This window comes from Urocitellus parryii, chromosome 7 (genome assembly GCF_045843805.1).
Source record: "Urocitellus parryii isolate mUroPar1 chromosome 7, mUroPar1.hap1, whole genome shotgun sequence".
NCBI classification, from domain to species: domain Eukaryota; kingdom Metazoa; phylum Chordata; class Mammalia; order Rodentia; family Sciuridae; genus Urocitellus; species Urocitellus parryii.
The window spans coordinates 69,739,092-69,765,376 of NC_135537.1; the positions used below are offsets into that span (position 1 = coordinate 69,739,092).

General features: G+C 37.4%; 1 protein-coding gene across 2 annotated transcripts in view; it reads left to right on the forward strand.

The window, feature by feature from the left end:
• Prex2 (phosphatidylinositol-3,4,5-trisphosphate dependent Rac exchange factor 2) overlaps window positions 1-26,285 on the forward strand; it is a 277,724-nt gene that overhangs the window by 65,089 nt on the left and 186,350 nt on the right. For both annotated transcript variants that reach the window (XM_077800682.1, XM_026407761.2), the window contains exons 2-6: window positions 7,043-7,114; window positions 8,770-8,892; window positions 11,165-11,269; window positions 15,004-15,105; window positions 18,482-18,643. In XM_077800682.1, coding sequence (XP_077656808.1) covers window positions 7,043-7,114; window positions 8,770-8,892; window positions 11,165-11,269; window positions 15,004-15,105; window positions 18,482-18,643 — 564 coding nt within the window. The remainder of the gene's footprint in view (window positions 1-7,042; window positions 7,115-8,769; window positions 8,893-11,164; window positions 11,270-15,003; window positions 15,106-18,481; window positions 18,644-26,285) is intronic.

Here is a 26,285-nt window from a genome sequence, read left to right on the forward strand (position 1 = left end):
AAAAAAAAAGTTTTGAAAGAGAGTCTGTCACTTCAAGGAAAACAACTGGTACTGTTGATGATAATAGAATTCAAGCTCTTAAGTGAATTTGGGGTTTGGAAAATTTGTGTTCGTCTCTGTGAGCTTGACAGCTTTCTAATACATAATGACTTTTCTGATTAGCTGACTATGATATTAATAAATGTGATACGTTTCTTTCAGGATTTGATGAAGTATGACACTGTTTGGAAGATAACTATAATTCTCAGTGAATCAATACTGAAAAAAATATTTAAAAAAAAAACACACATGGGTGAAGTTATCCCTTCAACATGCAAGATAGACCAATGGATTTTAATGTAACTGTATGAAAAGTTAACAGATAATGATTTCCAATTCCATACTACTACTGACTTTTAATAAACTGCTATTTACTGAGTTTTGGTATTGCATGAGGCAATAATACCCATAATTGAATAAGTTATAACAAGGAACATACTCTTCCCTTTTTGAACTATTTTGTGCAGTAGGGTGTATTTCTTCATATAGTTCTATCAAAACCACATCTGATAACAAATCAAATCAGAGCATTCATGAGAATTCAGCTGTTTTTATTCAGCTAGGCACTGAAGAAATTTGCAAATATTTAAAATAATATACTTTTCATTAAAATATTTATTATTAACTTTAAAATAAATTTATAGATAAATAAATTAATTAATAATTATTTAAAATTCCTCACATTTATTTTCTGATATATTAAGCAGTCTTCAAGTGGTCAATTCCTGTATCTGCTTTATTTCACTGGATTTCTTACACCGTTGAGCAGTGCCTTGTTCTCAAAGCTCTCTGTTTTCCTGGTTCTTGTGACACCATCTTCTTCTTAAGCCTGTTCTTACCTTCTTTGGCTTCATTTATTCTTTCCTGACCTCTAAATGTGATTGCCCTAAGATTCTCTCTTGGGGTCCTTTTTCTTCTTCATCTACACACTTTCTCCATCTATATACTTTCTCCAATGGACAGGGGTTGGTTGTCTCTTCTTTTTCCTCTTTCCCTGGGTTATATGTTAATGCTAATGACACTCTTTATCTTCAGCCCTGATCTTCCCCACAGAACTGCTTCGATTGGTACAGCCAACTCCCGGCTTGGGATCTCCATATTGGTGTCCAGTAGACGTCTCACACTCAACGTGGCCACAATGAACTCTGATTCTCTCATCCCAAACCCTTCTCCTGTTTCAGTCTTTACCATTCCAATAAAATGGCACTATATGATTAAGGCAAATTCAACGGCAGGTTTTTTCATTTATTAAGACTTTGTTTTTCCTCTCAGGAAAAAAAAAAGTTAATCTTTTAAAGAACTGTGATGTGATGATATTATCTTAAATTCAAAAGATAAAAGGAAAATACAGTTAATTTTTATCTTAAATTTGTTTTCCTAAAATGAATGTACATTCATATCAGTGTAGCCCCTCTTGAAATTTTCCCTTTTTGCCATTGCATATAAAACGTTATCTCTGTCCACACTAAATAGCCATATTTCCTAGATGACAGGGTGCTGCAGTCTGGCTGGGCACAATTCAGGAGCCACTTGTCAAGCAGAAACGAACTTCATTTTTAGAACACACACGCTGCACCACAGGAGCTCTTCAGGAATTCCCTCAGAGCCCAACTGCCACCACTGGCTTCCAGCGAGCCTCTCAACCCCCATCTCCTCCTGCTCTCGAGACCGATTGGCTGGGTCATGTGGGCGGAGCCAAAAGAGTCCCCCAATGAGCAGCTCCGTGGTCTGAAAGGGCGGGGAAACAGCCCAATGAGCATCACCACAGAGGAGCCAATCAGCTGGCAGCTGGAAGTTTGCTGGGGCCCCTTCGGCTGTGGCTCTCAACAACAGGGTATTGGTAAGATAATTCTGAATGTAGAATATATATTAGAAAAATAAGGATTAGTGCCTATATGACATTGTGAAATTCACATTGGCATCATGTGTCTAGAATCCAAAATGTAAAATGTAAAATCTGTGAGACTTCTGAGAGTGATCTATTATGTGTGCCTCTTATGGTTTGGGTATGAAGTGTCTCCCCACAACTTGTGTGTTGAAGGCTAGGTCCTCAGTGCAGCAGTGTTCAGAGGTGGGGTTTTGGGAAATGATTGGATCACAAGGCCTCTGACCTAATCTATGGATTAATTCATTGATAACTGAATGGACTATTGGGAGTTAGTGGAAACTATAGTGGTTGGGGGAAGTAGATCACTGGGTTTGGGCCCTTGGGGACTATGTCTTGTCCCTGGTCCCTTCCCCCCACTCTTTCTTTTCCGCCCCCTCTCTCTGCTTGCTGACCGTTGTGAGCTGAGCAACTCTCTTCCACCATGACCTTCCTCCATGATGATCTGCCTCACCTCACACCCAGAGCAATAGATGGAAACCCTGCAGACCAGGAGCTGAAATAAACTTTTGCTTCTTTAAGATTTTAATGTCAAGTATTTTGGTCATAGCAATGAAAAACTGTCTAACAGTGCCTGACTTATTCAGAATGGGGAAGAACAAAATTGAGGGAGACTATTTAGAACATTGAAATGAGAAGAAAGGTGTATTCGGATAATGAAATTCTTGCTAGGCATGGCCTTACTATTGAACTAGCAGCAGTGCAGATATACAAACAAGGAGAAAAGAGATTGCTGTCATCTTCCTTTCTTTCTTCCTGAGTTTTCCCCTCTTTTTGACCTCTTGGTAGCAAATTGGTGACATTTTTAGGGTTATGAAATTTTGGTTAACATATTGCATTTAACATGTGCTTTTACCAAATACATGATAAAAGGGAAACAATTTCTGTTCTCTGAGTGGGAAAAAGGTGGCTCATGACTGGAATGGTACCCAGGAAGATGTTGGATGGTGCCACTGTTAGGGGAATGCTGGAGTACTGAGTGTATTGGTGTGACATCTGTGGTTGAAAAGTCCTTGGAGTGGCACCTGCCAGCCTCACTTCCTCCAAATGTCACATCCTATCATATTTCAACCACCTATCTCTGTGTTTCTCAAGCCTTCAGAGATGATGATGACCAGTGTGTAGCCCAAGTTGTAATTTTCATGGGGTCGGGTGGGAAGGCAGTCCTTGGTCGGGGCACCAAAAACCCCACAAGGTTGAATATGAAGGTGATGGTTATCAAGTAATGGTTATAATTATTTGATTTCGGAGTCAGAATGAAATAAATGGACCTGTTTTTCCCATTAAGAGTCACTTATGTGCTCCTCTAAGCCTTTTTTTTTTTCAATCTGGAAGAATAAACATCAGAGATTGTCCATCAAAAGTTGGTCCCTTGACCAATATGCAAGTCACTGAGGAGTCCTGCTCATAGTGCAGATTCCTGAGTTGTAAACTCGTCTGCTGAATCAGGACTTCCAGGACTAGGGTTAGGAATCTGCATTTAAGAGAAACTCTCTAAGTCTTAAATACAATATAGAGTTTGAGAATCACTGGCATTAACAGCTGTTTTCTAATGCTTATTTTCCAATGTACTTGTGTCAAGATGAAGATTGTCTAATTCTGATGAAATTGTGGACAAGCGATAATAAATGAATGCAGACAGAAAACAGTGTATAAAACCCTATATATATATATTTGACTAGGTTACTAGTGCTTCCTTGATTGATATGAAGATTAAATGCCCAGTTGCCAGAGACTGAAATAACTCTGTGGATACTGGTTGTTAAAGGGTGGTTCTGAAAACATGTATTTATTTTTTGTTTTCAGGAAGAAAGACTTAAACATTTTCTAAAAAATGTCAACAGTTTTCATGATTGTGCATTCCCAGTAAACCATCTAAATCTGCCTTCAATGTTGTATAAAATGAAGTCCTTAGGAAAAATAAATGCTTGGTCAGAGATGCTGGCATGTTCCAGGTTTCCTTATATATACAATTTAACAAAATATTTCATACTGTCCTAGAGGATAAGAAGATTAAAAAATTGTCAGATAAAGATGTGGTGTACCTTATTAGTTTGTATGTTCCCTTTTAACTTACATTTTGACTCAACTTTGTAGCTTTAAAATTTTTGGTTTCAGAATGTGACTGAGTTCTATTTATGAAGAAGAGGTTTATAATTGCAGAGGTGAAGTTTAAATTCTACTTGCACGAGAGGTTACCTGTTTACTGTGTGGTCAATGTAAAATGTAAACTAGGCAAATAAACCATCCATGTTATTTTAAGACTAAATAAAAAGATCTAAAGAGAATATCTGGTATGAGCACTTGGAAAATACTCAAGAAAAGCAAAACTAAAATTAAAAATTAAACAGAATAAAACTAATTAAAATGGTACTCAAAAATCATTTTCCATGGTCATTTATGTAAAACTTCAGATAATAGTTCAACAATTGTATCACATATTTTCAATAAAAATGAAGGTTACAGCTAATACTTATTCATTTTATTTAATTCAGCTGATGTTAAAGAGTTGGGGCTAATAGTGGTTTTTTTTTGCATCTTATTTTTGTTAGGTACTGGGAATTGAGCCTAGGGGTACTTTCCCCCTGAGCTACATCTCCAGCCTTTTTAAAATTTTTTGATTTTGAGATAAGGTCTGGCTAAGTTGCTGAGACGATTTGAACTTACAATCCTCCTGTGTCAATCTCCCAAGTTGTTGGGATTATAGGCTGGGGCTACTAGTTTTGATATGTCTTTATAGTTATGGAATCTGAAAGATGAATTGGTGGAATCAGAAATAAGGATCGTGTTGATGCTTATGCTAGAATTGAGTTCTTGAGGGCTCATTTGTTTGATTTCTTTTCAATGTTTTTTTGTTTTTTTTTTTTAACAAAACACAAGTTATGCTGAGTATTTTGAAAATAAGGTGCACGGCCTCCTTCCTACCACATGTAGGTAACTACTGTTTTCATTTCGGTATATATGCTACCTATTTTTTTCAGTATGAATAGACACATTATACATGTGTGTAGATATACATATATATTAGGTGTGCTATTTAATACATGGGTTTCACCAGACAATATTTTAAGAATATCTGTCCTATATACACATTTGCGTATGTGTGTACGTGTAGTTTTCTTCACATTCCATTTTTTTTTTAATGGTGCTGGGATTGAACCCAAGGCCTTGTGCATGCAAGGCAAGCACTCTACCAACTGAGCTACATCCCCAGCCCCTTCACATTTCATTTATGGTTGTACTTTTGTCATAACCACAAAAGTATCATTTGTATATACTGAGGCGTATTTAGTGATTCCCTTATTGATAGACCTTTCAATAGTTTCCAGTATTTCTCCTTTTCTAATCAGTGTTCTGTTTTATAATCAGTTGTGTTTTGGTACTGGGGATTGAACTCAGGGGCACTCAACCACTAAACCCCATCCCCAGCCCTATTTTGTATTTTATTTAGACACAGGGTCTCACTGAGTTGCATAGCTCCTTACCATTGCTGAAGCTGGCTTTGAACTGGTGATCCTCCTGTCTCAGCCTCACGAACTCCTGGATTGTAGGTGTGCGCCACCATGCCAGGCTCTGAAACCCATTGTCTGAATATTTTTTAGGATAAATTTATAGAAGTAGGACTTCTAGATTTAAAAAAATGCCCTTTTAAAAATTTGAGAAAGGGCTGGGGATGTGCCTCATTAGTAAAGTGCTTGCTCAGCATGCACAAAGCCCTGGGTTCAATGCCTACAACCTAAAAAAGAAAGAAAAAGAAAAACAAAACAAAACAAAACAAAGCAAATCCCTTTAAGATATATTCAAATTGTCCTTAGAAATATGTAGCAATGATAATTTTGGAACATTATGAACAATTGTGGGCTGTGTTAATCTCTTAAGTCTTTGTAAGTTTTTATTAATCTCTTAAATCTTAGTAAATATAACCTACCAAAGATATGATTCTTGCCTTAGTTTTTGTTTGTTTGATGTGATAGCCTGAGGTTCTCCTGTGCTTCTGTATCGCCCTGAGTAGTTGATGTCCTGTACAGTCCTGTCCTGTCCTGACTTGCGGGTGGTGGCAAACTTCTTAGACAAGGGAAGGAATGAAATTTTTTTTTTTTTTTTTTTTTTTTGGTGGTGGTTCTGGGATTGGACCCAGGGACTCTTGCTTATGCTTTACCACTAAGCAACATTCCCAGGCTCTGGATGATCTTACCTGGTCACTGTATAGTTAATAGATGATGTTTTGAGGGTATAAACCAGATTTGCTAAATGGAATGTCTCCTTTTCCTTGTCTTTTAAAACTTTGTTTTTTTAAAGCTCAATATCAATCCATCATTATGCTCTTCTTAGGTATCAAAGTTTAATGGCCACTGAGAAGTCTCTATTCCCTCCCTGCCACAGTCTGGGGATGGGAGCCAGGGCCTTGAGCATGCTAGTCAAGCTGTCTACCTCTGAGATACATCCTGAGCTTGAGCCTGGATCTTTGAAATACTATTGTGCTCATTTATCAACCACAGGGAAATGAAGAGCTCTGACCTGAACCCAGAAATTTAAATTCTGGCTTCCTGCAAGTGTGTTCGTATGGGGTGGAAGTGAGGAAAGGAAATTCTTTCATTCCGTTTAGAACCTGAAAATAGTTATTGGCAAGGATGTGTGTGTATGTATGTATCTATTTCTGACTCTCTCAGTTCTAAGGGAGTCACCTCAGAATTCCTGGATCTTTTTTTTTTTTTTTAATCAGAAATACCATATTTTCATTAGATTTTGGTCTCTTTGTACTTTGCAGTGCTTAGACATTTAGGAAACACCTGGCCCTAAATATTTACTCCAGAACTTAAGTAAGTTTTTATTCCTGGTGGATAAATTTAATTCCTATAGATTTGATCATTTTTGGCTCTGTTCCACATCATAAAAGGAGTTTGATTCTCAGGTAGAGAGCAAAGCACAGGGAGTTGACATGTGGTAACAAAACTGTTTTAGGCACCTGTCAAAGCTTAATGGCCAGCATTTGACTCAACTATTGGATTTTTGAGCTTTGGTTTTTTTTGTAAAAAATGAATTGGATTTTGATCAACACCCAGTCATTTTATGAACCTACACTGTTCCCTTCATAACGTCTTTTCTTGTTTCATGCAGGCATTCTTACATAGAATGAACCAGTGTGCTGCAGCAAAGGTCGACAAGAATGTAACAGAAGAAACAGTAAAGGTGAGGGGGTGCAGAGGGCATGAGTTCCCCATAGATAAAGTGGTCCCCGTGGGATGCTCCTTCAGGACCCTCAGTGTGACTGTGGTTCTATTCTAAGTTCCTGTGCCAGTCTTTTGCATTGGTAATGGTGTGAAAAGGTGTAATGAGGGTTTGGATAAAGGGAGGTCAAGAATATGGCACATAGGGCATAGAGAACTTTTATTTTTATTTTTTTCAAATCAAGGTCTTGGAGATATTTGCAAAGAGGAAGGAAAAAAATTCTAGGAAATACGACTAAGAACTTCAGTGTCTAGGAGAGGGAGGAAGTCGAGGGAGGTGTCAGACGATTGCTAGAGGTTGTTCAAGAAGGCAGGCATGGACAAATGTGACTTCCTGTCTCTGTGATAGCTAAAGAATTCAGACCTAGATATTTTACTGTGGTGCATCCGAGAAAGTCCACATGATATCTTTAAGTCAGACATAAACGTATAAATATTTTCTTTTAAAATGTAGGAAAAGGGTGTTGGGGATGGAGCTCAATGGTATAGGCCCTGGGTTTCATTCTCAGCAAAATACATACACAAAAAAAACACCACACATACACACACACACACACACACACAAACACACTCACACTAGTGAAGGAAAAATTGTGAAAAAAAGAAAAAGGATGGCAGATGAAAACTAATTATGGTATAGTGATTATTTAAATTGTATAAATCATTGTTGCTATTGATGCTAACTTACTGTTTTATTTTGCTGAAAAAAATTTCAGAGGATATTTTAGGTTCTTCTGACCCCATTTCCTCATAATTTAAACCCCTTTATTTTTAATTTATGCATTACAATTATACACACAATGGTGCCATTGTTACATATTTATACATGCACATAACATAATTTGATAAATTTTATTTCAAAATTTCCTACCATGGCAGTATTTTAGTTAGTGAATTTTTGGTTGCAAGAAAAGTAACCTATAATTCAGGTGGACTAGAAGACACTTTCACTCACAGAGTGAGGTATCCGAATAAAAGAAAAATTCCATTTAGTGATTCAGGGAGGCCAAGCAGTTACTAGATCTTCTCTAGCGAGTTCCTCTGCCATCCAGGTTATCAGCATTGCTCCTGAGCTGGCTTCTCCTATGGTTGTGAAGTGACCCTGTAGCTGTCCTACTTGTCACACACACCCCCCCCCCCACAGCACCTTCTAGAAGGAGAAGGAGACTGTCCATTCAGGATACTCTTCTTAGGAGCAAAGACACATGTACCCCAAAAGCTTGCCAACAAACCTTCCTAAACTTTTACCTGAAGCCCATCCCGGAAATGGTGGGACTGTCATGCTTGTGTTTGGAGACTCAGGCTTTGCCCTGAGAGTCAAGAATAGGGTCCTGGTTCCCAGAGTGTGTGGGAATACAGGGGAAGTTCAGACAAAGTCGGGGTTCTGCCAGCAAGGTGAGAGAAAGCAATGGATGTGGGTAGCTATCCACTGAAGGTTTCACTTGGAGAGAGACTATTGTACCCTCATAGCCCATTGGGGTGATAGTCTTCCCCTTATACTTTTTTTGCGGAGACTGCCAGGTTGGGAGAGGCAAAGAGAATGCAAAGGTGACTTTCTCCTTTTTCTTTTCAACTTGCTTTGCTGTTGCACTTACCCATTTTTTTTCTTTTATACAGATGTTGTTCTCAAACATTGAAGATATCCTTGCAGTACATAAAGAATTCTTAAAAGTCGTGGAAGAATGCCTACACCCAGAACCCAATGCTCAACAGGAAGTGGGGACCTGCTTTCTTCACTTTGTAGGATACATTTTTATTTCTTTGACAAGCTCTGCCTTTCTTGAGTTTAAGGTTTAGCTCTTGGCTTAGTACTATGTGTGAATTCAGCCTTAGAAATAAAATGGGATGCTAAAAGTTTAGGGTCTTTTAAGGCCAGTGAAATCTTGCACTTCAAGCCAGAAATGGGGAGAGTGCCCTGCATCATCCATTTTACTCAGCAAAGAATAAACAGCCTTTTATTTTTCCTGACAAGTTAGTTCTTCGCATCCTCTGTAGCTTTGAATTCTAATGAATATTCAGGCTGTTCATAATGAATGGATTTTTATGTTTCTCTCAAACATAGAGCATTTTTCTTTTGAGGCGGAAAATCCTCACTCTTATAATGCACTTCAAGCCTTTTGTTAGTCAGAATGTTCCCTTGTTAATTAGCTTGTGACAAAGCTGGAGGTGAACTAACCCAGTATGCCTGAATTCTCCTCAAGGGTGGCTTCTCAGAAGGTTGTTCTGAATGAGCAGCATGGAAGGAAGAAGCAGTTGATGCTCAATTTTTCTCAGGCTACACACCCCGTGCCTGTGTGATCCTTTCCGTGTCTTTATATTTGATAGCTGAAATCATTTATGCAATCAGTGTGTAAAATTAGAAGCCACCTGTACAGGGAGAATGGTTTCCAGGCTAAAGAACATTCATACTTTAAAAAGAAAAAAAAAAAAAAGCATGCAAGCATGCTGCTGTTTATGCCATTTCATAGATGCTCATTTTCAATTTGAGTCCGTGTATTTATCAAAATGCTACAGAATTCATATTTTACTTAAAAAACGGGTGACAGCATTATAGAAATCCAACCTTGTATATTTTTGATTTTCCATTTAGTCTTTCATGAAGGTTTTTCTATGTGATTTTTATATCTATATGTGATGAGTAGGCTCTGTTTAGTCAAAATATTTCAAGAAGGTGATTATCTTAAAGAGGAGAGGCTCTTGGGAGCAGGAAGATCAAGCCATGCTTTTCTTGGGCACAACTGGAGGCTATGGGTGTTTGTATTCTGTTTCCTTTCATGAAGGGATCAGAATCTTCTGCCAGCTGAAGCAGTTGCTATCTCAAGCCAGGGGTGCACATGGGAATCTTGTGTCCTGACAGTCACTTCCTTAGTAGCACATTATGAATCTGTCATCCCTGAATTTAGCTAAGTTATTTCTGAAGTTTTTTTTTTTTTTTCTGGCTCATACCATTTCTTGAGATAAGTAGTTCAGTACATTCTGTGCTGGCTATATAAAATAGGGCTTAATATTTCTGAATGCATGCCTTTGAAATTTCAAAGGACACACTTCTGTACTACTATTTGATCAATTATTTTTTGTATCTTCCTCTTTTGTTGTTCCTTGATACCTCCTAGCTATTTTGAGGGAAAAAAAAATCTTATAGACAGAGTGGGGCTTAGGGATTACGAGTAAAATTACTTTTTTTTTCTTTTAAGGAAAAACTCCACTATCCATTTATGAAGACCGGGCAGGAGCGCCTTCACCACTTCCTTGTGTTCCTACTTCCTCATTTTTAGTGACAGCTCTAATTACTAGATTTCTGCATTGTTCCCACATCTGTCCATCACTGCCCTTGCAATTTCTACCTAATGAACCTAATGTTCTTTGCAAGAGCTACCTAGAATTGTTACTCTTTTACAGTATGACAGCTATTTGAAAGTAGTTATTATTCCCTGACTTTTCTAAACCAACAGATATCTCTTTCTGAAATGACCTCGCAGATCTCATGTCTCAGGGTCTATCATTATCTTAGTCACTTGTTGCTGGATATTTCCCTGTTTGTCAATGTCTCTGTTAAGCACAACGTTTCAGATTGGTGTCTACTAACTGCAGGTTTGTATGGCACATGCTTTCCCCTTGGTCAAAAATACCTTTCTTCCCTCTACCTTCCTGGGAATCATGGATTCATTCTATAGGACCTTGCTTAGAAGTAATTGAATTTTTAAAACTCCATTCTCATGGCAAAGCTGAGTGCTCTCTTCTCTGTACTTTGCTACCACTTGATTCAATTTTTTTTTATTACCGCAGTGATCATATTGGAATATAATAATATATATCTGTCTCCTTTTCTAGGTTATTTTTTATGGATCAGGGAAAACACATAAATAACAAGGGAACACACAAACAAATACACGTATACACCCAGAGTGGCTCTTGAGACATAGTAAAGTTTATTTATGTATATCATCACATAGATCAAAATTTCAAAATGACAAATAAGCTGACTCTAATTTATTCTTTCTTGAATTCACAGAAAGACAGGTTTCGTATCTATGATGAATACTGTAGCAACCATGAGAAGGCACAAAAATTGCTTCTTGAACTTAACAAAATAAGAACAATCCGGACGTTTCTTTTGGTAAGTGTATTTCTATGTGTTATCCTAGGCTGATGTTTATTGATGGGCCCAGGAAGAATCAAGGAAGCATCAGTGTGGTGTAAAAAGCTCTTTGTGAGATGGCTTTTTGCATACCCAGGCTGGAAAGCTAGGGTGGGTCCTTTGATGACTGTAAGCAGTAAGAGTTGGAGCAGAGTTCTCTGTAGGAAAGTCCTGCTAATGCCCTCTCCTGGATGATCATAAATTGCTTGTGAGACCCCACAGATTCCTAGTGAGCAAAGAACTTCTGCCACAGTTCATCATTGCTTTATATTTTCAGCTCCCTAGAGTTTTATTCCCTTCTCCGAAGAGCTTTAAGTAGGGCAGTGGCAGGCAGGAGGCAAATCAAGGATATGGAAGAAAATAAATATAAAGACCATTCAACATACAGTAGTTTTCACAGAACCAGCAAAAAATATATTTAATTTTTTAAGGCAGCACATATAAATGCATATTTTGGCAGTTACTTGGATAATCTAAACACCACAGAGAACCACATTGTAAGTGTACAGTTCAGAGATATTTAGCAGAGTGCAGAGTGATACAACCACCCCCCAAATCCAGTTTTTTAGTATGTCCATCACCCTAAAAAGTCCCTCACGTTCCTTGATTTCCATTGACTTTTTATCATCTCAAACCTGCCATGTAGCCTATCTCATGTATATTTGCTTTGACCTTATAGTTTCTGTTTCTCTATTGAGATTTCCTATCAGTTTATTCACTGTTAACATATTGTCTTTCGGTTCAAAAAATTCTTTGGGCATATTTATAATAGTTGTTTCAAAGTCTTTGTTTGCTAAATCCAGGATCTGAGTATACTCGGAGTTTTTATTGACTGTGTATGAGTCACATTTTCCTGTTCCTTTGCATATCATAATTTTAAATTAAAAACTAGACATTTTAAATAACTTATGATAGCAATTCTGGATTCTATATTTTCTCCATGAGATTGATCATTGTTATTTGTTCATTTCTTTGCTCTGTTTTTAATAACTTGCCTCGACTTATTTGAGGAATCTTTCTTCTCATCTGTCTTCAGCCGATGATATGTCCGCTGACTTTATTTTCGTATAATTCAGCCTTGCTTTTTAGAGATCCCTCGTTTGACTGCTTAGTTTAATGGTCAGCCAGTGATTTGTCAGAGCATAATTCTCTCTCTTGTCCATGGATCTGTGTGTGAGTGTGCGTATGGACACATTCAAAGGCCAGGTGGTCGGTCTGCAAGTTGACTCAGATCTTTCTTTCTAGGGATCTTCTCAGGTCTTTGTTTTCTGCATGTGCATACAGCTTTCCCAGTCATCCAGAGATAAATGTAGAGTTTCTCTAAGCCATCTATAGCGCTCCATATTTTCCCTGTAAATTTTTGGCTAATCTGCCAGTCTTATCCTTGCCCCAAACAAGACTGCAGTCTCAGGCTGAAACTAGGGGCATTCCCTGTTTTCTTTATGGAGTTCTAATTTAATTGACAGCACTCCTGCCCTCTACAGCCCCCTGTATCCCCATTTGGCAGAAAGTTTTCCAGGCTAATGCTACTGTAGCCTGGAGTGTGGGGTTGGATTCTTGTCTCATGAATTTGAAGAATAAAATCTATGGACACAAGGGTGAGAGCAAAGCAACAGGATTTATTAGAGTAACAGAAAGGAAGTAGAGCTACCAAAGAAGGAGGGGTCCCAAGAGAGGATACCCAAGAGTGACTATGGTCCAGGGATTTATATAGATCTGTAAGGTTAAGGAAGTCAGCCCCCTGCCCAATTTTGGATAAGGCATTCGGTGTCCCTGAGGTATTCATGCAGACTTTAGTCCAATAAAATATCAATCAGGCATTTTTCCTTCTTTGCAGAGGCATGGACCCCAGTCACGTAGGTCCTGTTTAAAAATAGCCTCTTTGTAAGTTTCTTAGCAAATATCTGCAGGTGCTGTTTGTGCTCTACTGCCAGGAAGTTACCTAGGGGCCCTTCTCCCTCTCCTCCCAGGCTTATCTCTTCCTCTTGACATCACAACTGTGATGGTACCGCCTGGAGAAAACCTCTATGCAGTATGAGCTGCGGGTGGGGATGGGTTCCGGGGAGAAGATTAGTCTAAGCAAGAATGCTGCAGACTCTCAGCGTTCTTACCTCAGGTTAAAAATTCCTCGTGAATAAACACGTCTGCATTTGTTCTACAGACAGTTGATTTCTAGAGTTGTGAAACTCGTCTTTTTTGGTTTGTCATTTGGAAAGAGGATATACTGATCATCTCTTCTGCCATCGCTAGGAAAGCCTTTACCTTGCTGAACGTTTTGGGCTCTTTCTGAAGTGTGAGAATTCTTGCCTACTACGTTCTTTTCTACTTTTAATCTAGTCTGCCGTGTGAATTGTGTAAAGTTCCTAGATAAAAATGCTGCGTTCCGGTGCTTCTATGGCCTGTGTAGAGGGAACCTGCTTCTCTACTTCTTGCCCTGGCACGCATTCACCCTGAATTATCTGGATGACCTTAGGATAGAGATTACATCTCTGGTGTCATTTTCCTTATTCATTTCCTTATTCAATAGTGACAATACCCTTTGACAAACATCCAAGAGTTCCTGGATTTGGCCCCTTGGTTATGTTACCACCTCTGTATGATGATCATTGAAATTTATGATCATTGAAATTTCTGGAGGATTGTTTAGGCAGCATATGTTTACGCATGCATAAAGATTCTACAGTATATATATATATATATATATATATATAGCCGGTCTAAAGTGGTGATTTGGTGGTTGGCTTCGGCTATTTTTTCTCCCCACCATTGGTCTTACTTTTGCATGGGCTCCTGCTCAGCAGTTGGTTGCCTTCTCAATGAATATGGAAGGGACAGTGTTTTAAAGCAGTGTCATGAAAGGTGCTAACTCACCAGTTTGACATCTGAGAGGCTCTCTTCTCCCTTTGTTAGATATTTATTATCTAATATATATTTAATTAAAATGGTCATAAGATTTTTGGCAAGTTTTGAGTCTGTTTCTTTGCATTATTTAGGAAATGGTGGCTTTATTTACTGGAACCAGTTTTCTCTTGAACACCACTTTATGGTCATTGGACGTGCCTTCAATTTCAGTTCACTGTGATTACTGATTTAAGGATTTCTCCATTCACCTTGAATCAACGGAGATTCTGTCTGACTGACTTCTCTTGAGTTGGCTGCCAGGTGTCTGGCAGAGTGGGACAGCAAAAAGTGGCTTAGACAGAAAAAGTGGCTTGGTTAAAACCTACCAATTTTACAGAGAGGAAAAGTGGAATTCTGAGGTTAGTCCAAGCTGTGTCACCACCCAGTGGTAGAGCCTGGGTTAGAAGTTAGAAACCTATTATCTGGACACTTGCTCTTTTACAGTGCAGTGTATCTCTCCTTATAAACGAAATCTGTATCCTCCCTCTGTCTAGCTATCATCTGTCCACCCATCCATCTCTTTCCCTCTCCTTCTCTACCTTTTCCCTGAGACTTTATTCTCGGTAGAATATATAAACTAATTTTTAAGCTATACATTGAAAACATATTTTGGGTTCTGTATTCTATTTGAAAGACCAAGGTATTTCTCTCTGTCTCTGTGTTATTTGTGACGAGAACAATGTGCTCGTCCCAGAGAAAGAGGACTATAAGGACACAGGCTTTTATAACTTTTCAGCCTAACATTTTACCATAACAAGTTTCATAGCCTCAGGTTTATAAAATGTACTTAATTATGTTCATTTCCACCTCAGAACTGCATGTTGCTGGGAGGAAGAAAGAATACAGATGTTCCCCTGGAAGGATACTTGGTAACTCCGATTCAAAGGATATGCAAGTACCCTCTGCTCTTGAAGGTATTTTATGTGCTTTGTCATTGTAGCATTTTCTTTGTGCCTACATATTTTGCTGATGATCTTTTAAAGATTTGTCTTTTAAAGAGTCTGACATTCTTTTTAAAAAGGCAGGCCATAGTTACTGGAAAAAAATGGCTATTTTGACACAAACTTATATATGAGGTAGAAGCATATTTCTAGTAGAAAAGCCACTGAAAAAGGCTTTTAGTGCTCTTTGTAGAAAACATACTTGTTTGAGTTTCATTTAGAGAAAATGCATTAGTTTGAAGAGAGATCCCATTAAGTGCATTATGTCTAGTTCCTATAGCCCTTTAGCTATAGGACTCTCTATTTTAAGTGAAACCACAGTTTGTATAGTTTTTGATATCCCCAAACTTTGGTGACTTCATGATGCTAATGAAGTTAATGTCAGAATTGCATTAATTTCAGAACCTGGTTTTAAAATCATTATTGTAAGGAAATAGTGTGGATCAGATGGGACAGTAAATGGTACAAATGAGATGAGATTGCTAAGAAAATACCACACCTCTTAAAGACAAGAAGTGCCCCAATAATGGTTATAAATCTGTTGCCTTATTATAGGAAGCAATATTTTTATAATGACAAATATATTGTACTGTCCTAACTACTACACTTACTGCAAGGTTTAATGAATAGGTTAGAGTGTCAATTTTCAAAGCTGTGTTTTTGAGTTATACCATCAGGATAGGCAGCTGGAAGGTAGTGGTTGAGTACATGAGCTGAGTTCAGATCTCAAGTATGGTGCTTACTAGCTCTCTGACTAGAGTATGTAATCTAAACCCTCAAGCCTTGATTCTTCATTGATGAAACAGAGATGGTGATGTGATTATGACAAAAGAAAAAGAAGAAAAAGAAATTATAGCATGTAACTATGAGAAGTATATCTCTGTGAGTGAATATACATGACATCTCATATAGGATTTAACATCATTAATTTAAATATTTTATATAAATCATTTAGCATAGCATGCACTCTATACATTTTAGCCATTATTCTATTTGATTTTGATTTATTTTAATACATCAATGTCTAGTGGACATCTACATTTTAAAAAATAGAAACAGTATGGACATTAAATGGTATTTTGTTGATTTATTTTTTAAGATACAAATTTAACTACAACTTTTGTCAGTTGCATGAAGTTTATCTGTTTGAGAAGAATGTGTCTTATGAAAAAGTCAAAAGTCGCTTGACTAAGCCATAAAAAAAATTCATACAGAGAAGCTAATGCAGGTGTCTCCAGTTGTGCAAAGCTTTGGCTCAGACTTTGGAAGTAGAGAGTATTGGTTCAAATGTAATTCTGAGAATCCCTACAGTCCTCTAACTATGGAACTCAATTGGTATGTATATTCATAACTGCAGTTATTCTTTGCCCTAAATTTTGTGGAATCTCGGGGGATTTATGATTCAGCCTTCCTTCCTTCTCCTGCCCCCTCAATCCCTCCCTCCCTCCCTTCCTTTCTTCTTCCCTCCTCCTACTGTGGATTAAACCCAGAACAAGTACTCTACCACTGAGCTTCATCCCCACCCCTTTTTAGGTCTTTATTTTTTGAGACACAGTCTCACTAAGTTCACTGAGCTCCTTAGAAATTGTGATCCTCCTGAGTAGCTGGGATTACAGGTGTATGTCACCATACCCAACAGAAATTTGTTTATTCTAAGAGTAAGAAGGGATCGGAATATTAAGAAGATGATTTTTTCCTTTTAGTGAAGACTATTTGCACAAACATGGAAAAACTATTTACTCTTGTAGCAGAAGTATTGGTGTTGATGTTTGTTACATCAGCTGAAGAATTGTGCTGGGATTCTCTTTGAGTTTGGGTGATTTTTTTTTTTTATTCAGAGGTAATATTAATATTAAAGGTATTGGGACACAAGTGTTCAAAACATAAACCATTGATCTGTGGAACTTGAAATGTTTGAGTCAACCAGTCGACCCAAGGTGTGTGGCCAGTAACTGCCAGGTTATTATTGATGGTTTCTCTTGTTATTTCACATCATCTACATTCAACCCATGGGGTATCATTCCATAGGGACCCATCACATGGCCTACAGGTTGGCTTGACTACTTCACATAACTTACAAGTACTTGGACCCCACAGAATTCCTGGTGAAGGCTGTATTTCTCCTCTATGGGTTTGTGATCCAGTTTAACTTTTAAATCTTGTCCTGGGAGTGGCACAAAGAGTTTTTTTTTTTTTTTTTTTTTTTTTTCCTGGTGTTAGCTCTCCAGAACAGAATGTGAACCAACCAAATGCAGGGTCAAAGTTGGGCAACTCAGGAGAGTGTAAGAACTGCCCACTTTCCACTGCATGTTGAGAATTAAGAGAATTCTTTTGAAGGGCTGCCTCAGGGTTTCTGTAATTGTGTTAGCTACATGATGGCAACTACAGTAAGGAAACAAATGACTAATTGAAAGTAATGTGGTCACAACTGTCTAGACAGTGGGTGAAGATGTTTAATTTTGTGTTTCTAAACAATAGCTAACAAGACCTTTTAATATATTTAAAAGATTAAAGATTACTCTAATTTTGATACCCTGAATGGAAAAACCATAAATTTAAAATTCCCCCCCAACCCCTTAGACTCCAAAACACAAAGGAAGATATTGGGTATGTGTTTGTTCATTCATCACAGAGGAGGAATCTAAGTAATTGATGGAAACATGAATTGCTCCTTTTAAAAAAATTTTTTAAGTTGTAGATGGACACAATACCTTTATTTAATTTATTTTTTATGCAGTGCTGAGGATTGAATCCAGTACCTCATACATGTTAGGCAAGCGCTCTACCACTGAGCTACAACCCCAGCCCTGTAAATGGCTCCTTAATGATGGAGTATTGCAAAATGTGTAAAATATTTTGCCTGAATGTAAGACATGCATAAATTTTGCTTTGCTTAGTTTCTCAAAAAAATGTTAGAAAATAAACATTTAAATTATTCTTGACATTATGGAACATACTTATTTGAAGATTTATTTTGTTAAAGGCTCCAGGAAAATGTAATGAACCTATAAAGATGTGCTTCTGTTAGAATAAAAGTCAAATATAAATAAAAAAAAAATTACATGTTCCAGGTGAGCTATTTGATGACTTGAAAGAAGAAATGTAACTTTGTTTTTAAAAATAAAATAAGTTTGAGGGGAAAAACTGGAGTGATTGGAAAATATGCGTTGAGATCCTGCTTGCTCACTGATTCCATGTTTGTTTTTGATCCTAATCTTACTGGAGCTTGTGATGTCACTTAAAGTGGCTCTCATGATCTTTGTAATTTTCATTTCCTGGTCAGTCTGAACCTGCTGTACCAGAAAACTGAAGATCAAAGGGTAATTCCTTTTTTGGTGTGTATAAACAGGAGTTGCTGAAGAGGACTCCACGGAAACACAGTGACTACGTGGCAGTGATGGAAGCCCTCCAAGCCATGAAAGCAGTCTGTTCCAACATAAACGAGGCCAAGAGACAGATGGAGAAGTTAGAAGTTTTAGAGGAATGGCAGTCTCACATTGAAGGCTGGGAGGTACATCCATTTTGGGCCCACTATGGAGATTAAGATAGTTCTCTTAGGTCCTGTGCCGTGAGTGGAATTATTGGCATTGGTGGAACCATAAGTGGTTGTTTTCCTAGATATTGCTGAAGGACCCTAATGTATTCTCAAAAATGCTCACAATATGTTTAAGGTGGCAGTTAATGACGATCTCGTTCTGAGAAGTTAATGATGGAGCCAATAATAGACACCGTGTGGCTCTAAACTTGGCTATTTCAGAATTTGTGCATTACAAACTATCCTTTTCCCTGTCTTAACTTTGATCCACAAATACATAGTCCTATCCTTGAGTGAACAAAAAGAATGGAAGTAAAGTTCATTACGTATGTGGTGATATTATTTTCAGACTCTAGGTGTTAGATGTTGAATTTCATTTTAAGTCCACTCAGTCTAAGTTTTGATTTCTTCATTTCTAAAATGGAAGAACTCTCTATGATTTGATTTTTAAGGTCTGTTCAAAATGAAAAAAAAAAAAACACATTATAGTTTCATGAGTCATTAAGGAAAGGCTTTAAAAAGGACAAAAATGCAAATGAAGTCTATGGGCCAGAATCTGTAAGATGTTTCTCAGCTGTCGTTAACTTTGGGTCCCAATTATTTCATGGGGGTTGGGGTCCTACAAAATTTTTCTGCTATACAGAAAAATAAGCCAAAATTTAAATGGTTTTGACTTTAATGTGTATGAGCTTTGGGCTACTATAATTTTTTTTTTCATGTTACAAAGTAAGCAATTAAGATGATTTTTTAAAAGTGTAAGCAAGATTGAAAATGTTCCCAGCCAAATGCTGTATCACATAAATCCAAGTAAATTGCTTTTATCTTTAGGAATTTATAGTTGACTAATTTGTTTCTTATCTTCAATATGTTGGTTTTCACTTAGATCTAAAATTATATCCACCAAGAGATGCAAAGAAACTTCAAACATTCTCCTTCAGGAATTCTCCTCTATTTGTCCACTTCTGCTGTGGATCTTTTAAAATGCTAACTCGGATCTAACTTAGCTTCCTCTTTGGCTATCTTCTTCCATTTCAAGTGTCCAGGGTGACCTCCCATTTTGGCATGAATGTCACCTCTTTCAATCAGTTAGAATGGTTGTGTGTTTTACAGTTGATTCATGATGACAATTTCTCTCCTGGGGAGTGGTTGTCCTGCTGGGTTGAGAAAAATGGAGTCAAGTTTGCTTTGCAGTTCTGTTGTCACTCAAACATTGGAAGAAAAAAACCCAACTTGCTTTAAATTGCAGGATTTGTCAGTGAAATCTGCCAGGCCTATTCCTAAAACAAGAATTTCAAAGACTTCTTCCAGTACTCTAAGGAAACCAAATCAGTCTCAATTTTGTTTCCTTCTGGTGTATATTCTGAAGATTGAATCTACTGCAGAAGGAGATTCCTTAAACACCACCAGTATTGTTTGCACAGTATTCACCAGCTATTCAAAGGGAGATATATGTGGGTTGTACTATGTCATATGTAGCCCATAACAGAGGGTGCCTCAGCCTTACCAGCTGCTAGAGTTTGGATCTTGAATGTCCCCTCAAAGGCCCATGTGTTCAAGACTTGGTTCCCTAGCCAGTGACACTAATGGGAGGTGTTAAAAAAAAAGTTAGGTCATTGGGGGCTTGCCCTTGAAAGGGATATTAGGACCTAGCCCCTTCCCATCATCTTTCTCTTTTGCTTCCTGCCCACCATGGGGTGAATAGCCTCCCTGTCACATGTTTCCATTGTGACCTATTGTGCTGCCACAGGCCAAAAGCAACAGGGCTAAGTGACCATGGATTGAGACTTTTAAAACCATGGGTCAAAATAAACTATTCCTTCTTCTAAGTTGATTTGTCCCAGGTATTTGTTATAGCGATGAAAAACCTATTTAACGCACCACCTTGGTGATTTTACAATCCTGAATGCAGGAGAAAAGTGGAGATTGAAGCCAAAGAAAGTTAGTGGTGTTTAGGGAATTCTATGAAGTTTTCAGGAAAATCAGGAAGGCACAGGGAACGTGAATGCCTTATCCCTAGAAGGCTGGCAGCCTTGAGTAGATTTTGATGAGTGTGTTCAACCCCAACTGTACAGAGTGTTGGGGGTTTGGGTTCTTAGGGGGATGTAGCTTAGAGTGGGACTTAGGTAGCTGGTTGGCAACTTGTGGTCAGAACCTGATTACTCATTCCAGTTCACCACCCTGGAGAGATGAGGAGAGCTCTTGGTCTGGTAGGATTCTATAGGAATGCAGAGTTAGACAGACAGAATGGATTCAGGCCCTGAGAAGTCAGGAATGGGTTACCAAGAGCTATTTTTTAATATTTATTTTTTAGTTGTAGTTGGACACAACATCTCTATTTATTTTTTTATGTGGTGCTGAGAGTCTAACCCAGGGCCTTGCATGTGCTAGGCAAGCACTCTACCTCTGAGCCACAACCCCAGCTCCCAAGAGCTATTTTTGAATGCCTAACAGGAATTACTGATCAGCCTGAAGGCAGCTTTGTGTATATGTGGTGTGGCTCTTGTGGGGTTAGGACAGGGCCAGGTTCAGATGTAGGTGGCAAGACAGTTTACGGAAGCCAGACTTCCCTAAAGAGTTTTCAAGGTCAGGAGCCTTGGACAAACACTGTGAAACAGCTGCTGACCATTCAGGACCACCTTCAAGATGACACCCTTGCTTTGGTAACTGAAATTCTCTTGAAGGGCATCCAAGTCTGATACACTATGAATTTGCTCTATTTCCATTTTAGTTGGAAATTTTCTCATGTAAGTTACTTAATTACCCAGGGTGTCATTTTCCCATTAATCAAATGAAGGTTTTATTGTTTTTGCAATGAATTCTTGGGATCTGGAATTGTCATTTATGTGAATAAATGCTGCTAAATTATCATTTATATGAATTTAGGTGAAATGGCAATTGAAATTAATCATTCCCAAATAATATGACAGAGTGAAAAGCATGGCTTTTGAGCAGACTTTGATTTTCGTTGGGACTCCAACCCTTTGTTCTGGGGTAATATGTCAGATCTCTTTTATATCCAGTGTGAATTATTGTAGGGGTCAAATGAAGTAAGTGAAAGTACTTTGAAAACTATAAAATGCTCTGCAAATGTGATAGTATTTTAAGGCTTTGGTACAGCAATGGGACTTAACCCTTGAGAAATTCTCCTCATTTGTCCAGTGTGCCCATCCACTGAAGGTGTTGATTACTTCAAGTGGTATAGTTCCAAGTAATGGGAATTAAAAGAAAGACTAATTTAAAAGATATTGGGTCACTCACAGAATCAATAGAAAAGCTATTCTCAGATTTAAAAGGTGCATTAGGATAGCTATGGCTTTCTGGTTGTCTCATCAGCACCCTAGCCAAGATAAATAGGCTCTTGTATTTTTTTTCCATCCATATATTACTTCATTCAACGTTCAGAATTGAAATTCTAAGATTCCACTAATTTGGGGGATCCATTTCCTTAGGGAAGGGCAGAGATCCTAGAATGCCAGTCACCTATCTTGGGAAGTACTCACCTGGCACTGTATGCAATCTAACAGAATACCTGGTTCTAGGTACTTTTTAAAGAAAAGAGGTTTATTTAGCTGATGGTTCTGGAGGTTCAGGAGCATGTCACAGGCCTCTGCTTAGCTTTAGCGAGGGGTTCATGGTGAATGGCATTATAAGGCTGGGAGTGTAGGAGGAAGAGGCCAATGATGTGGTGTGTGTGGAGAGGAATTCAGGGGAGGAAATCTGTAATAACAAATCCCCTTTATATGTACAACTACATTGCAAGGCTACCTTAGGATAACCCACTTGTGGGAACTAATTCCATTCCATAAGACCTTATGAATGCCTCCATGACCTAATTACCTTCCACAAATTTCCACTTCTTAAAGGTTCCACCACCTCAACACTACTAGCACATTAACCTTTTGGGGATGGACAATATGCAGACCCTTGCAGTGAGCCTCAACAGTTTGCTGGGGTATCATCCCAATTATATAGACTTAAAAAGTGAGGACTATTTAACTTACATCCTTACAACTCACAGGTGGGCAAATATCAGTTTGAAAAATAGTAGCCCGATTCTAAAGTTCCATATATTTCTTACTTTGTTATATTATAACCACACTGAGAGAAAAATTGAGCCAATTCTTTGGATTAAGGGTTTTGTTTTGTTTTCCTGCTTCTTCTTTTACAGCAAGTTGATGATAGAAATTAGGTTTTTATTAGCATTTTTGGAGTAACTGGCATAGAAGATCTGTAGTTATTGTTTAATTGTTCATTTCTGAAATCATGCCTTTTATTAGCATAATCTATTATATATCTTATATAACATGCAGAACATTGCAAGATACTCTACCAAAGGTAATGGTATGGAAATAATGTGATTTGGATGGAAAGTTTATCAGCTGATTCATTTTGTAGAATAGTGATATTCTGTTTCATCCTTCTTCTTGTTTGGTTGATTGTATCATAACTATAACTTTTGGAGTTGTACAGAAGTATTTTGACAAGGGAATATCAATCAACATTACATTGTTTAGTAATGGAACTTTAAAATCCTTCATATCCCTGTTTGGAATTGGTCTTTCAAATCTGGGAAAAACATGTCTGAACAAAAGAGAAGGATTATTAGTATTGTAGGTGTTGGGGAAAATGAGATTCAAGATAATTATTGTGATTTAGAAAGTAAAGAGAAATAGAAGTCTGGCATTTTTGATTACCTGTTTTTCATGGAGAAATACAATGCTACAAGACCATGTCGAAGACATCCTGGAATCTATTTACTGGCTCCGTTTGATTGAGTATGCTATACAGCATACTGACTGCATGTCATGTTCTTTTGTTATTTCTTGAGCCTGAGTCTTCCAGAGATTGGTGTTGAGGCTGTTTTCTTTTGTACTCTGTCCTGTGTGACTTGGCAGGCACAAATTCATCTACTACCTTGAGGTGGAAATGATTTATAGATGACCTTGTTATTTGAGGGTAAGTGGTTCTGTGAAAAGATCACTGAGAATGAGTCTACTTAAACAGGGGAACAAACTTTCTAGTGGGAGAAGAGGAAAGTTTTATCTTGGCAAAATCAATATAAACATTATCAGTATGATTTATATATGACAATTCCATTTACAATTTTATTGAGTTTGAACCTCAAGAAATGAATAAAAGTTGAGTGTTGTTTTTTTTTGGGGGGATATTCATTTTATGACAAAATTGTATGATAAAGTTATGCTAGTCTTCATGTTTAATTACATAACATTTAAAAATTGCTCTTTTGTAAGAATATTTACACAATTCATTAGTTTTCTCAAGGACACCTTTGGTGGGGGGGGGGATCTCCTGGAAATCAAAGGGAGATCAGTCTAGGAAAGGGATCAAAGGGTGGGAGGTAGGGAGGGAGGGGGAAGTGCTGGGGAGTGATATTGGCCAAATTATATTGCTATATATATTGTGTGCATATATGAATATCTAATAACAAATCCCATTGATATGTACAACTATAATGCACCAATTAAAAATGTGTGGGAAAAAAAGAGACACCATTGATATTGAACACCTATCAAGTTGTCATTCTGGTCAGTTTTCTTTTCTTGAACCATGAGTGGGCCTGGCTCCTTTAGATCTTGGTTGGTCTGTGCATTATATATGAGTGTGGAAATTTCAAGCCTCTATTATCTTTTCCAAGACTGTGGTTTCTCTCTGTGGTCAGTTGTTTTTCTGATTGACATGCAACATTTAGTTCATGAGATGAACTGATCACGGAGTCTGACTGTAAACATTGTTAACTAATCAGTGGTTCCACATTACAGTGAGGTCAACTTGGTAGAGATTTATACCAGGATAAAATGTTCAGCTCGTTGCTTGGCATGAATAGAATTCATCTAGATAAAATATGTATTATGCATGGTTGTTTGATAACTAAATGTGTATTTGCTGAAGAATAGATATTTAGGATGAAAAATGAACACTGATTTTAAAAATGAAGAAAAACTACTAACAAGGTAAATAACAGTCGATTTAAAGGACTATTCAATGATAATGAATATTAGTAGATGGAAGAATATATAGTAGATGTAAGGAAAGAGGTTCAAAAAGCCAAATTACTCAAGGATGGGGTGGAGGAAAAATAGCTGGGGGTTTTGGTAACTACTGAGCACTTTGAATTCGTGGTAACATAAAGCTGCCATTATAGTTAGCTCAAATTTATGTAAAACACTGCTTGTATTTGTAAATCCACAACAGGTTAGGATTTCTGTTGTATAGGAATGTATCTGCTATTATCTGCCTATGTTAATTTGGGTTACTTATTTGGAATGATTATTTAATCTTCAAGATAAAAGTATAACCATTTTGCAAAAATATAATCATTTTGCAATACAATTTACCATTCTTGGTTGGCTTATATGGGCCACCACCAGTCCAAGGGGGTGATATTCTGCACCTGTAGTAAAACTGCTACTAATAAAGTTACTTTCCATAATGTTATACAAAGTCTTATTTAAAAATCAATTTGATGTTTCCTTTTCTCTTTCAATTCTATTCTAGCTTCTTGTTTAAGATAAAGGTGCTATTCTTTACAAATAAATAATAAGACATCATTGACACCAGTCACTGGATTTGAGGTTCATATTTCATGACAATTCATATTCATATTCAATTCATATTCATATTTCATGACAATTCATATTTCATGACAATCCTTGTTTAACAAACTCATGACAGAATACATAAAATTGTGTAAAATTTTTACATCTTCATTTATATATCTATTGTCAAAATGAAAAAAATAAAAAGGAAAATGTCTAAAATTTAAAATGTATTTGTAATATAGATAACCAAGTTAACCTAATAGCTTTTTGTCCTAATTTATGTTCTTTTGGAAGTGTCTTATTGTAGACATAAGAGTTGTCATTTTAATTTAATTTTTATAGTTGACTAGAAAACTATATTAGTGATTTTGTGGAAATGTGAAATTTTAAAAATCAAAAATAAAAATGTTGATTGAATCATTGATCAGAAATTGACATCAGATTAAAAGAAACCAGACCTATCTAAACTTGATATTCTCTTGCATAGAACACTGCTAAACCTCTGCTGAAAACTTCCTTTATGTGTTTAATCCAGCTTAGCATATATTTGATAGGTTAGGTATAGAAACATTCTACATTTCCAATGGCTCACCATAGAAAATTATGTGCAGCTCACACCACAGACTCTGGGTGTTCTGCTTAGAAGGGCAACTTTCCTCTGTTTATGATTCAGGGCCCAGGCTCCTTCATCTTGTGGCTCTTCTCATTGTCTAATGGTTAGCTTTGTGTTAAAAATCAGTATTGGGGCTGGGTATGTGGCTCAAGCGGTAGCGTCCTCGCCTGGCATGTGTGCGGCCCAGGTTCCATCCTCAGCACCACATGCAAACAAAGATGTTGTGTCCGCTGAAAACTAAAAAATAAATATTAAATTCTCTCTCTCTCTCTTTAAAAGAAAAATTCATTAAAAAAAAAAAGAATCAGTATTGTTGGGCTGAGTGGTGTAGTCAGTGGTAGAGTGCTTGCCTCACATGCAGGAGGACTGGGTCTCATCTCCAGCACCAAAAAAGAAATTATAGTTTTGTCGATAATCATGCAATCTTGGTGGGCACTCAGTAAAG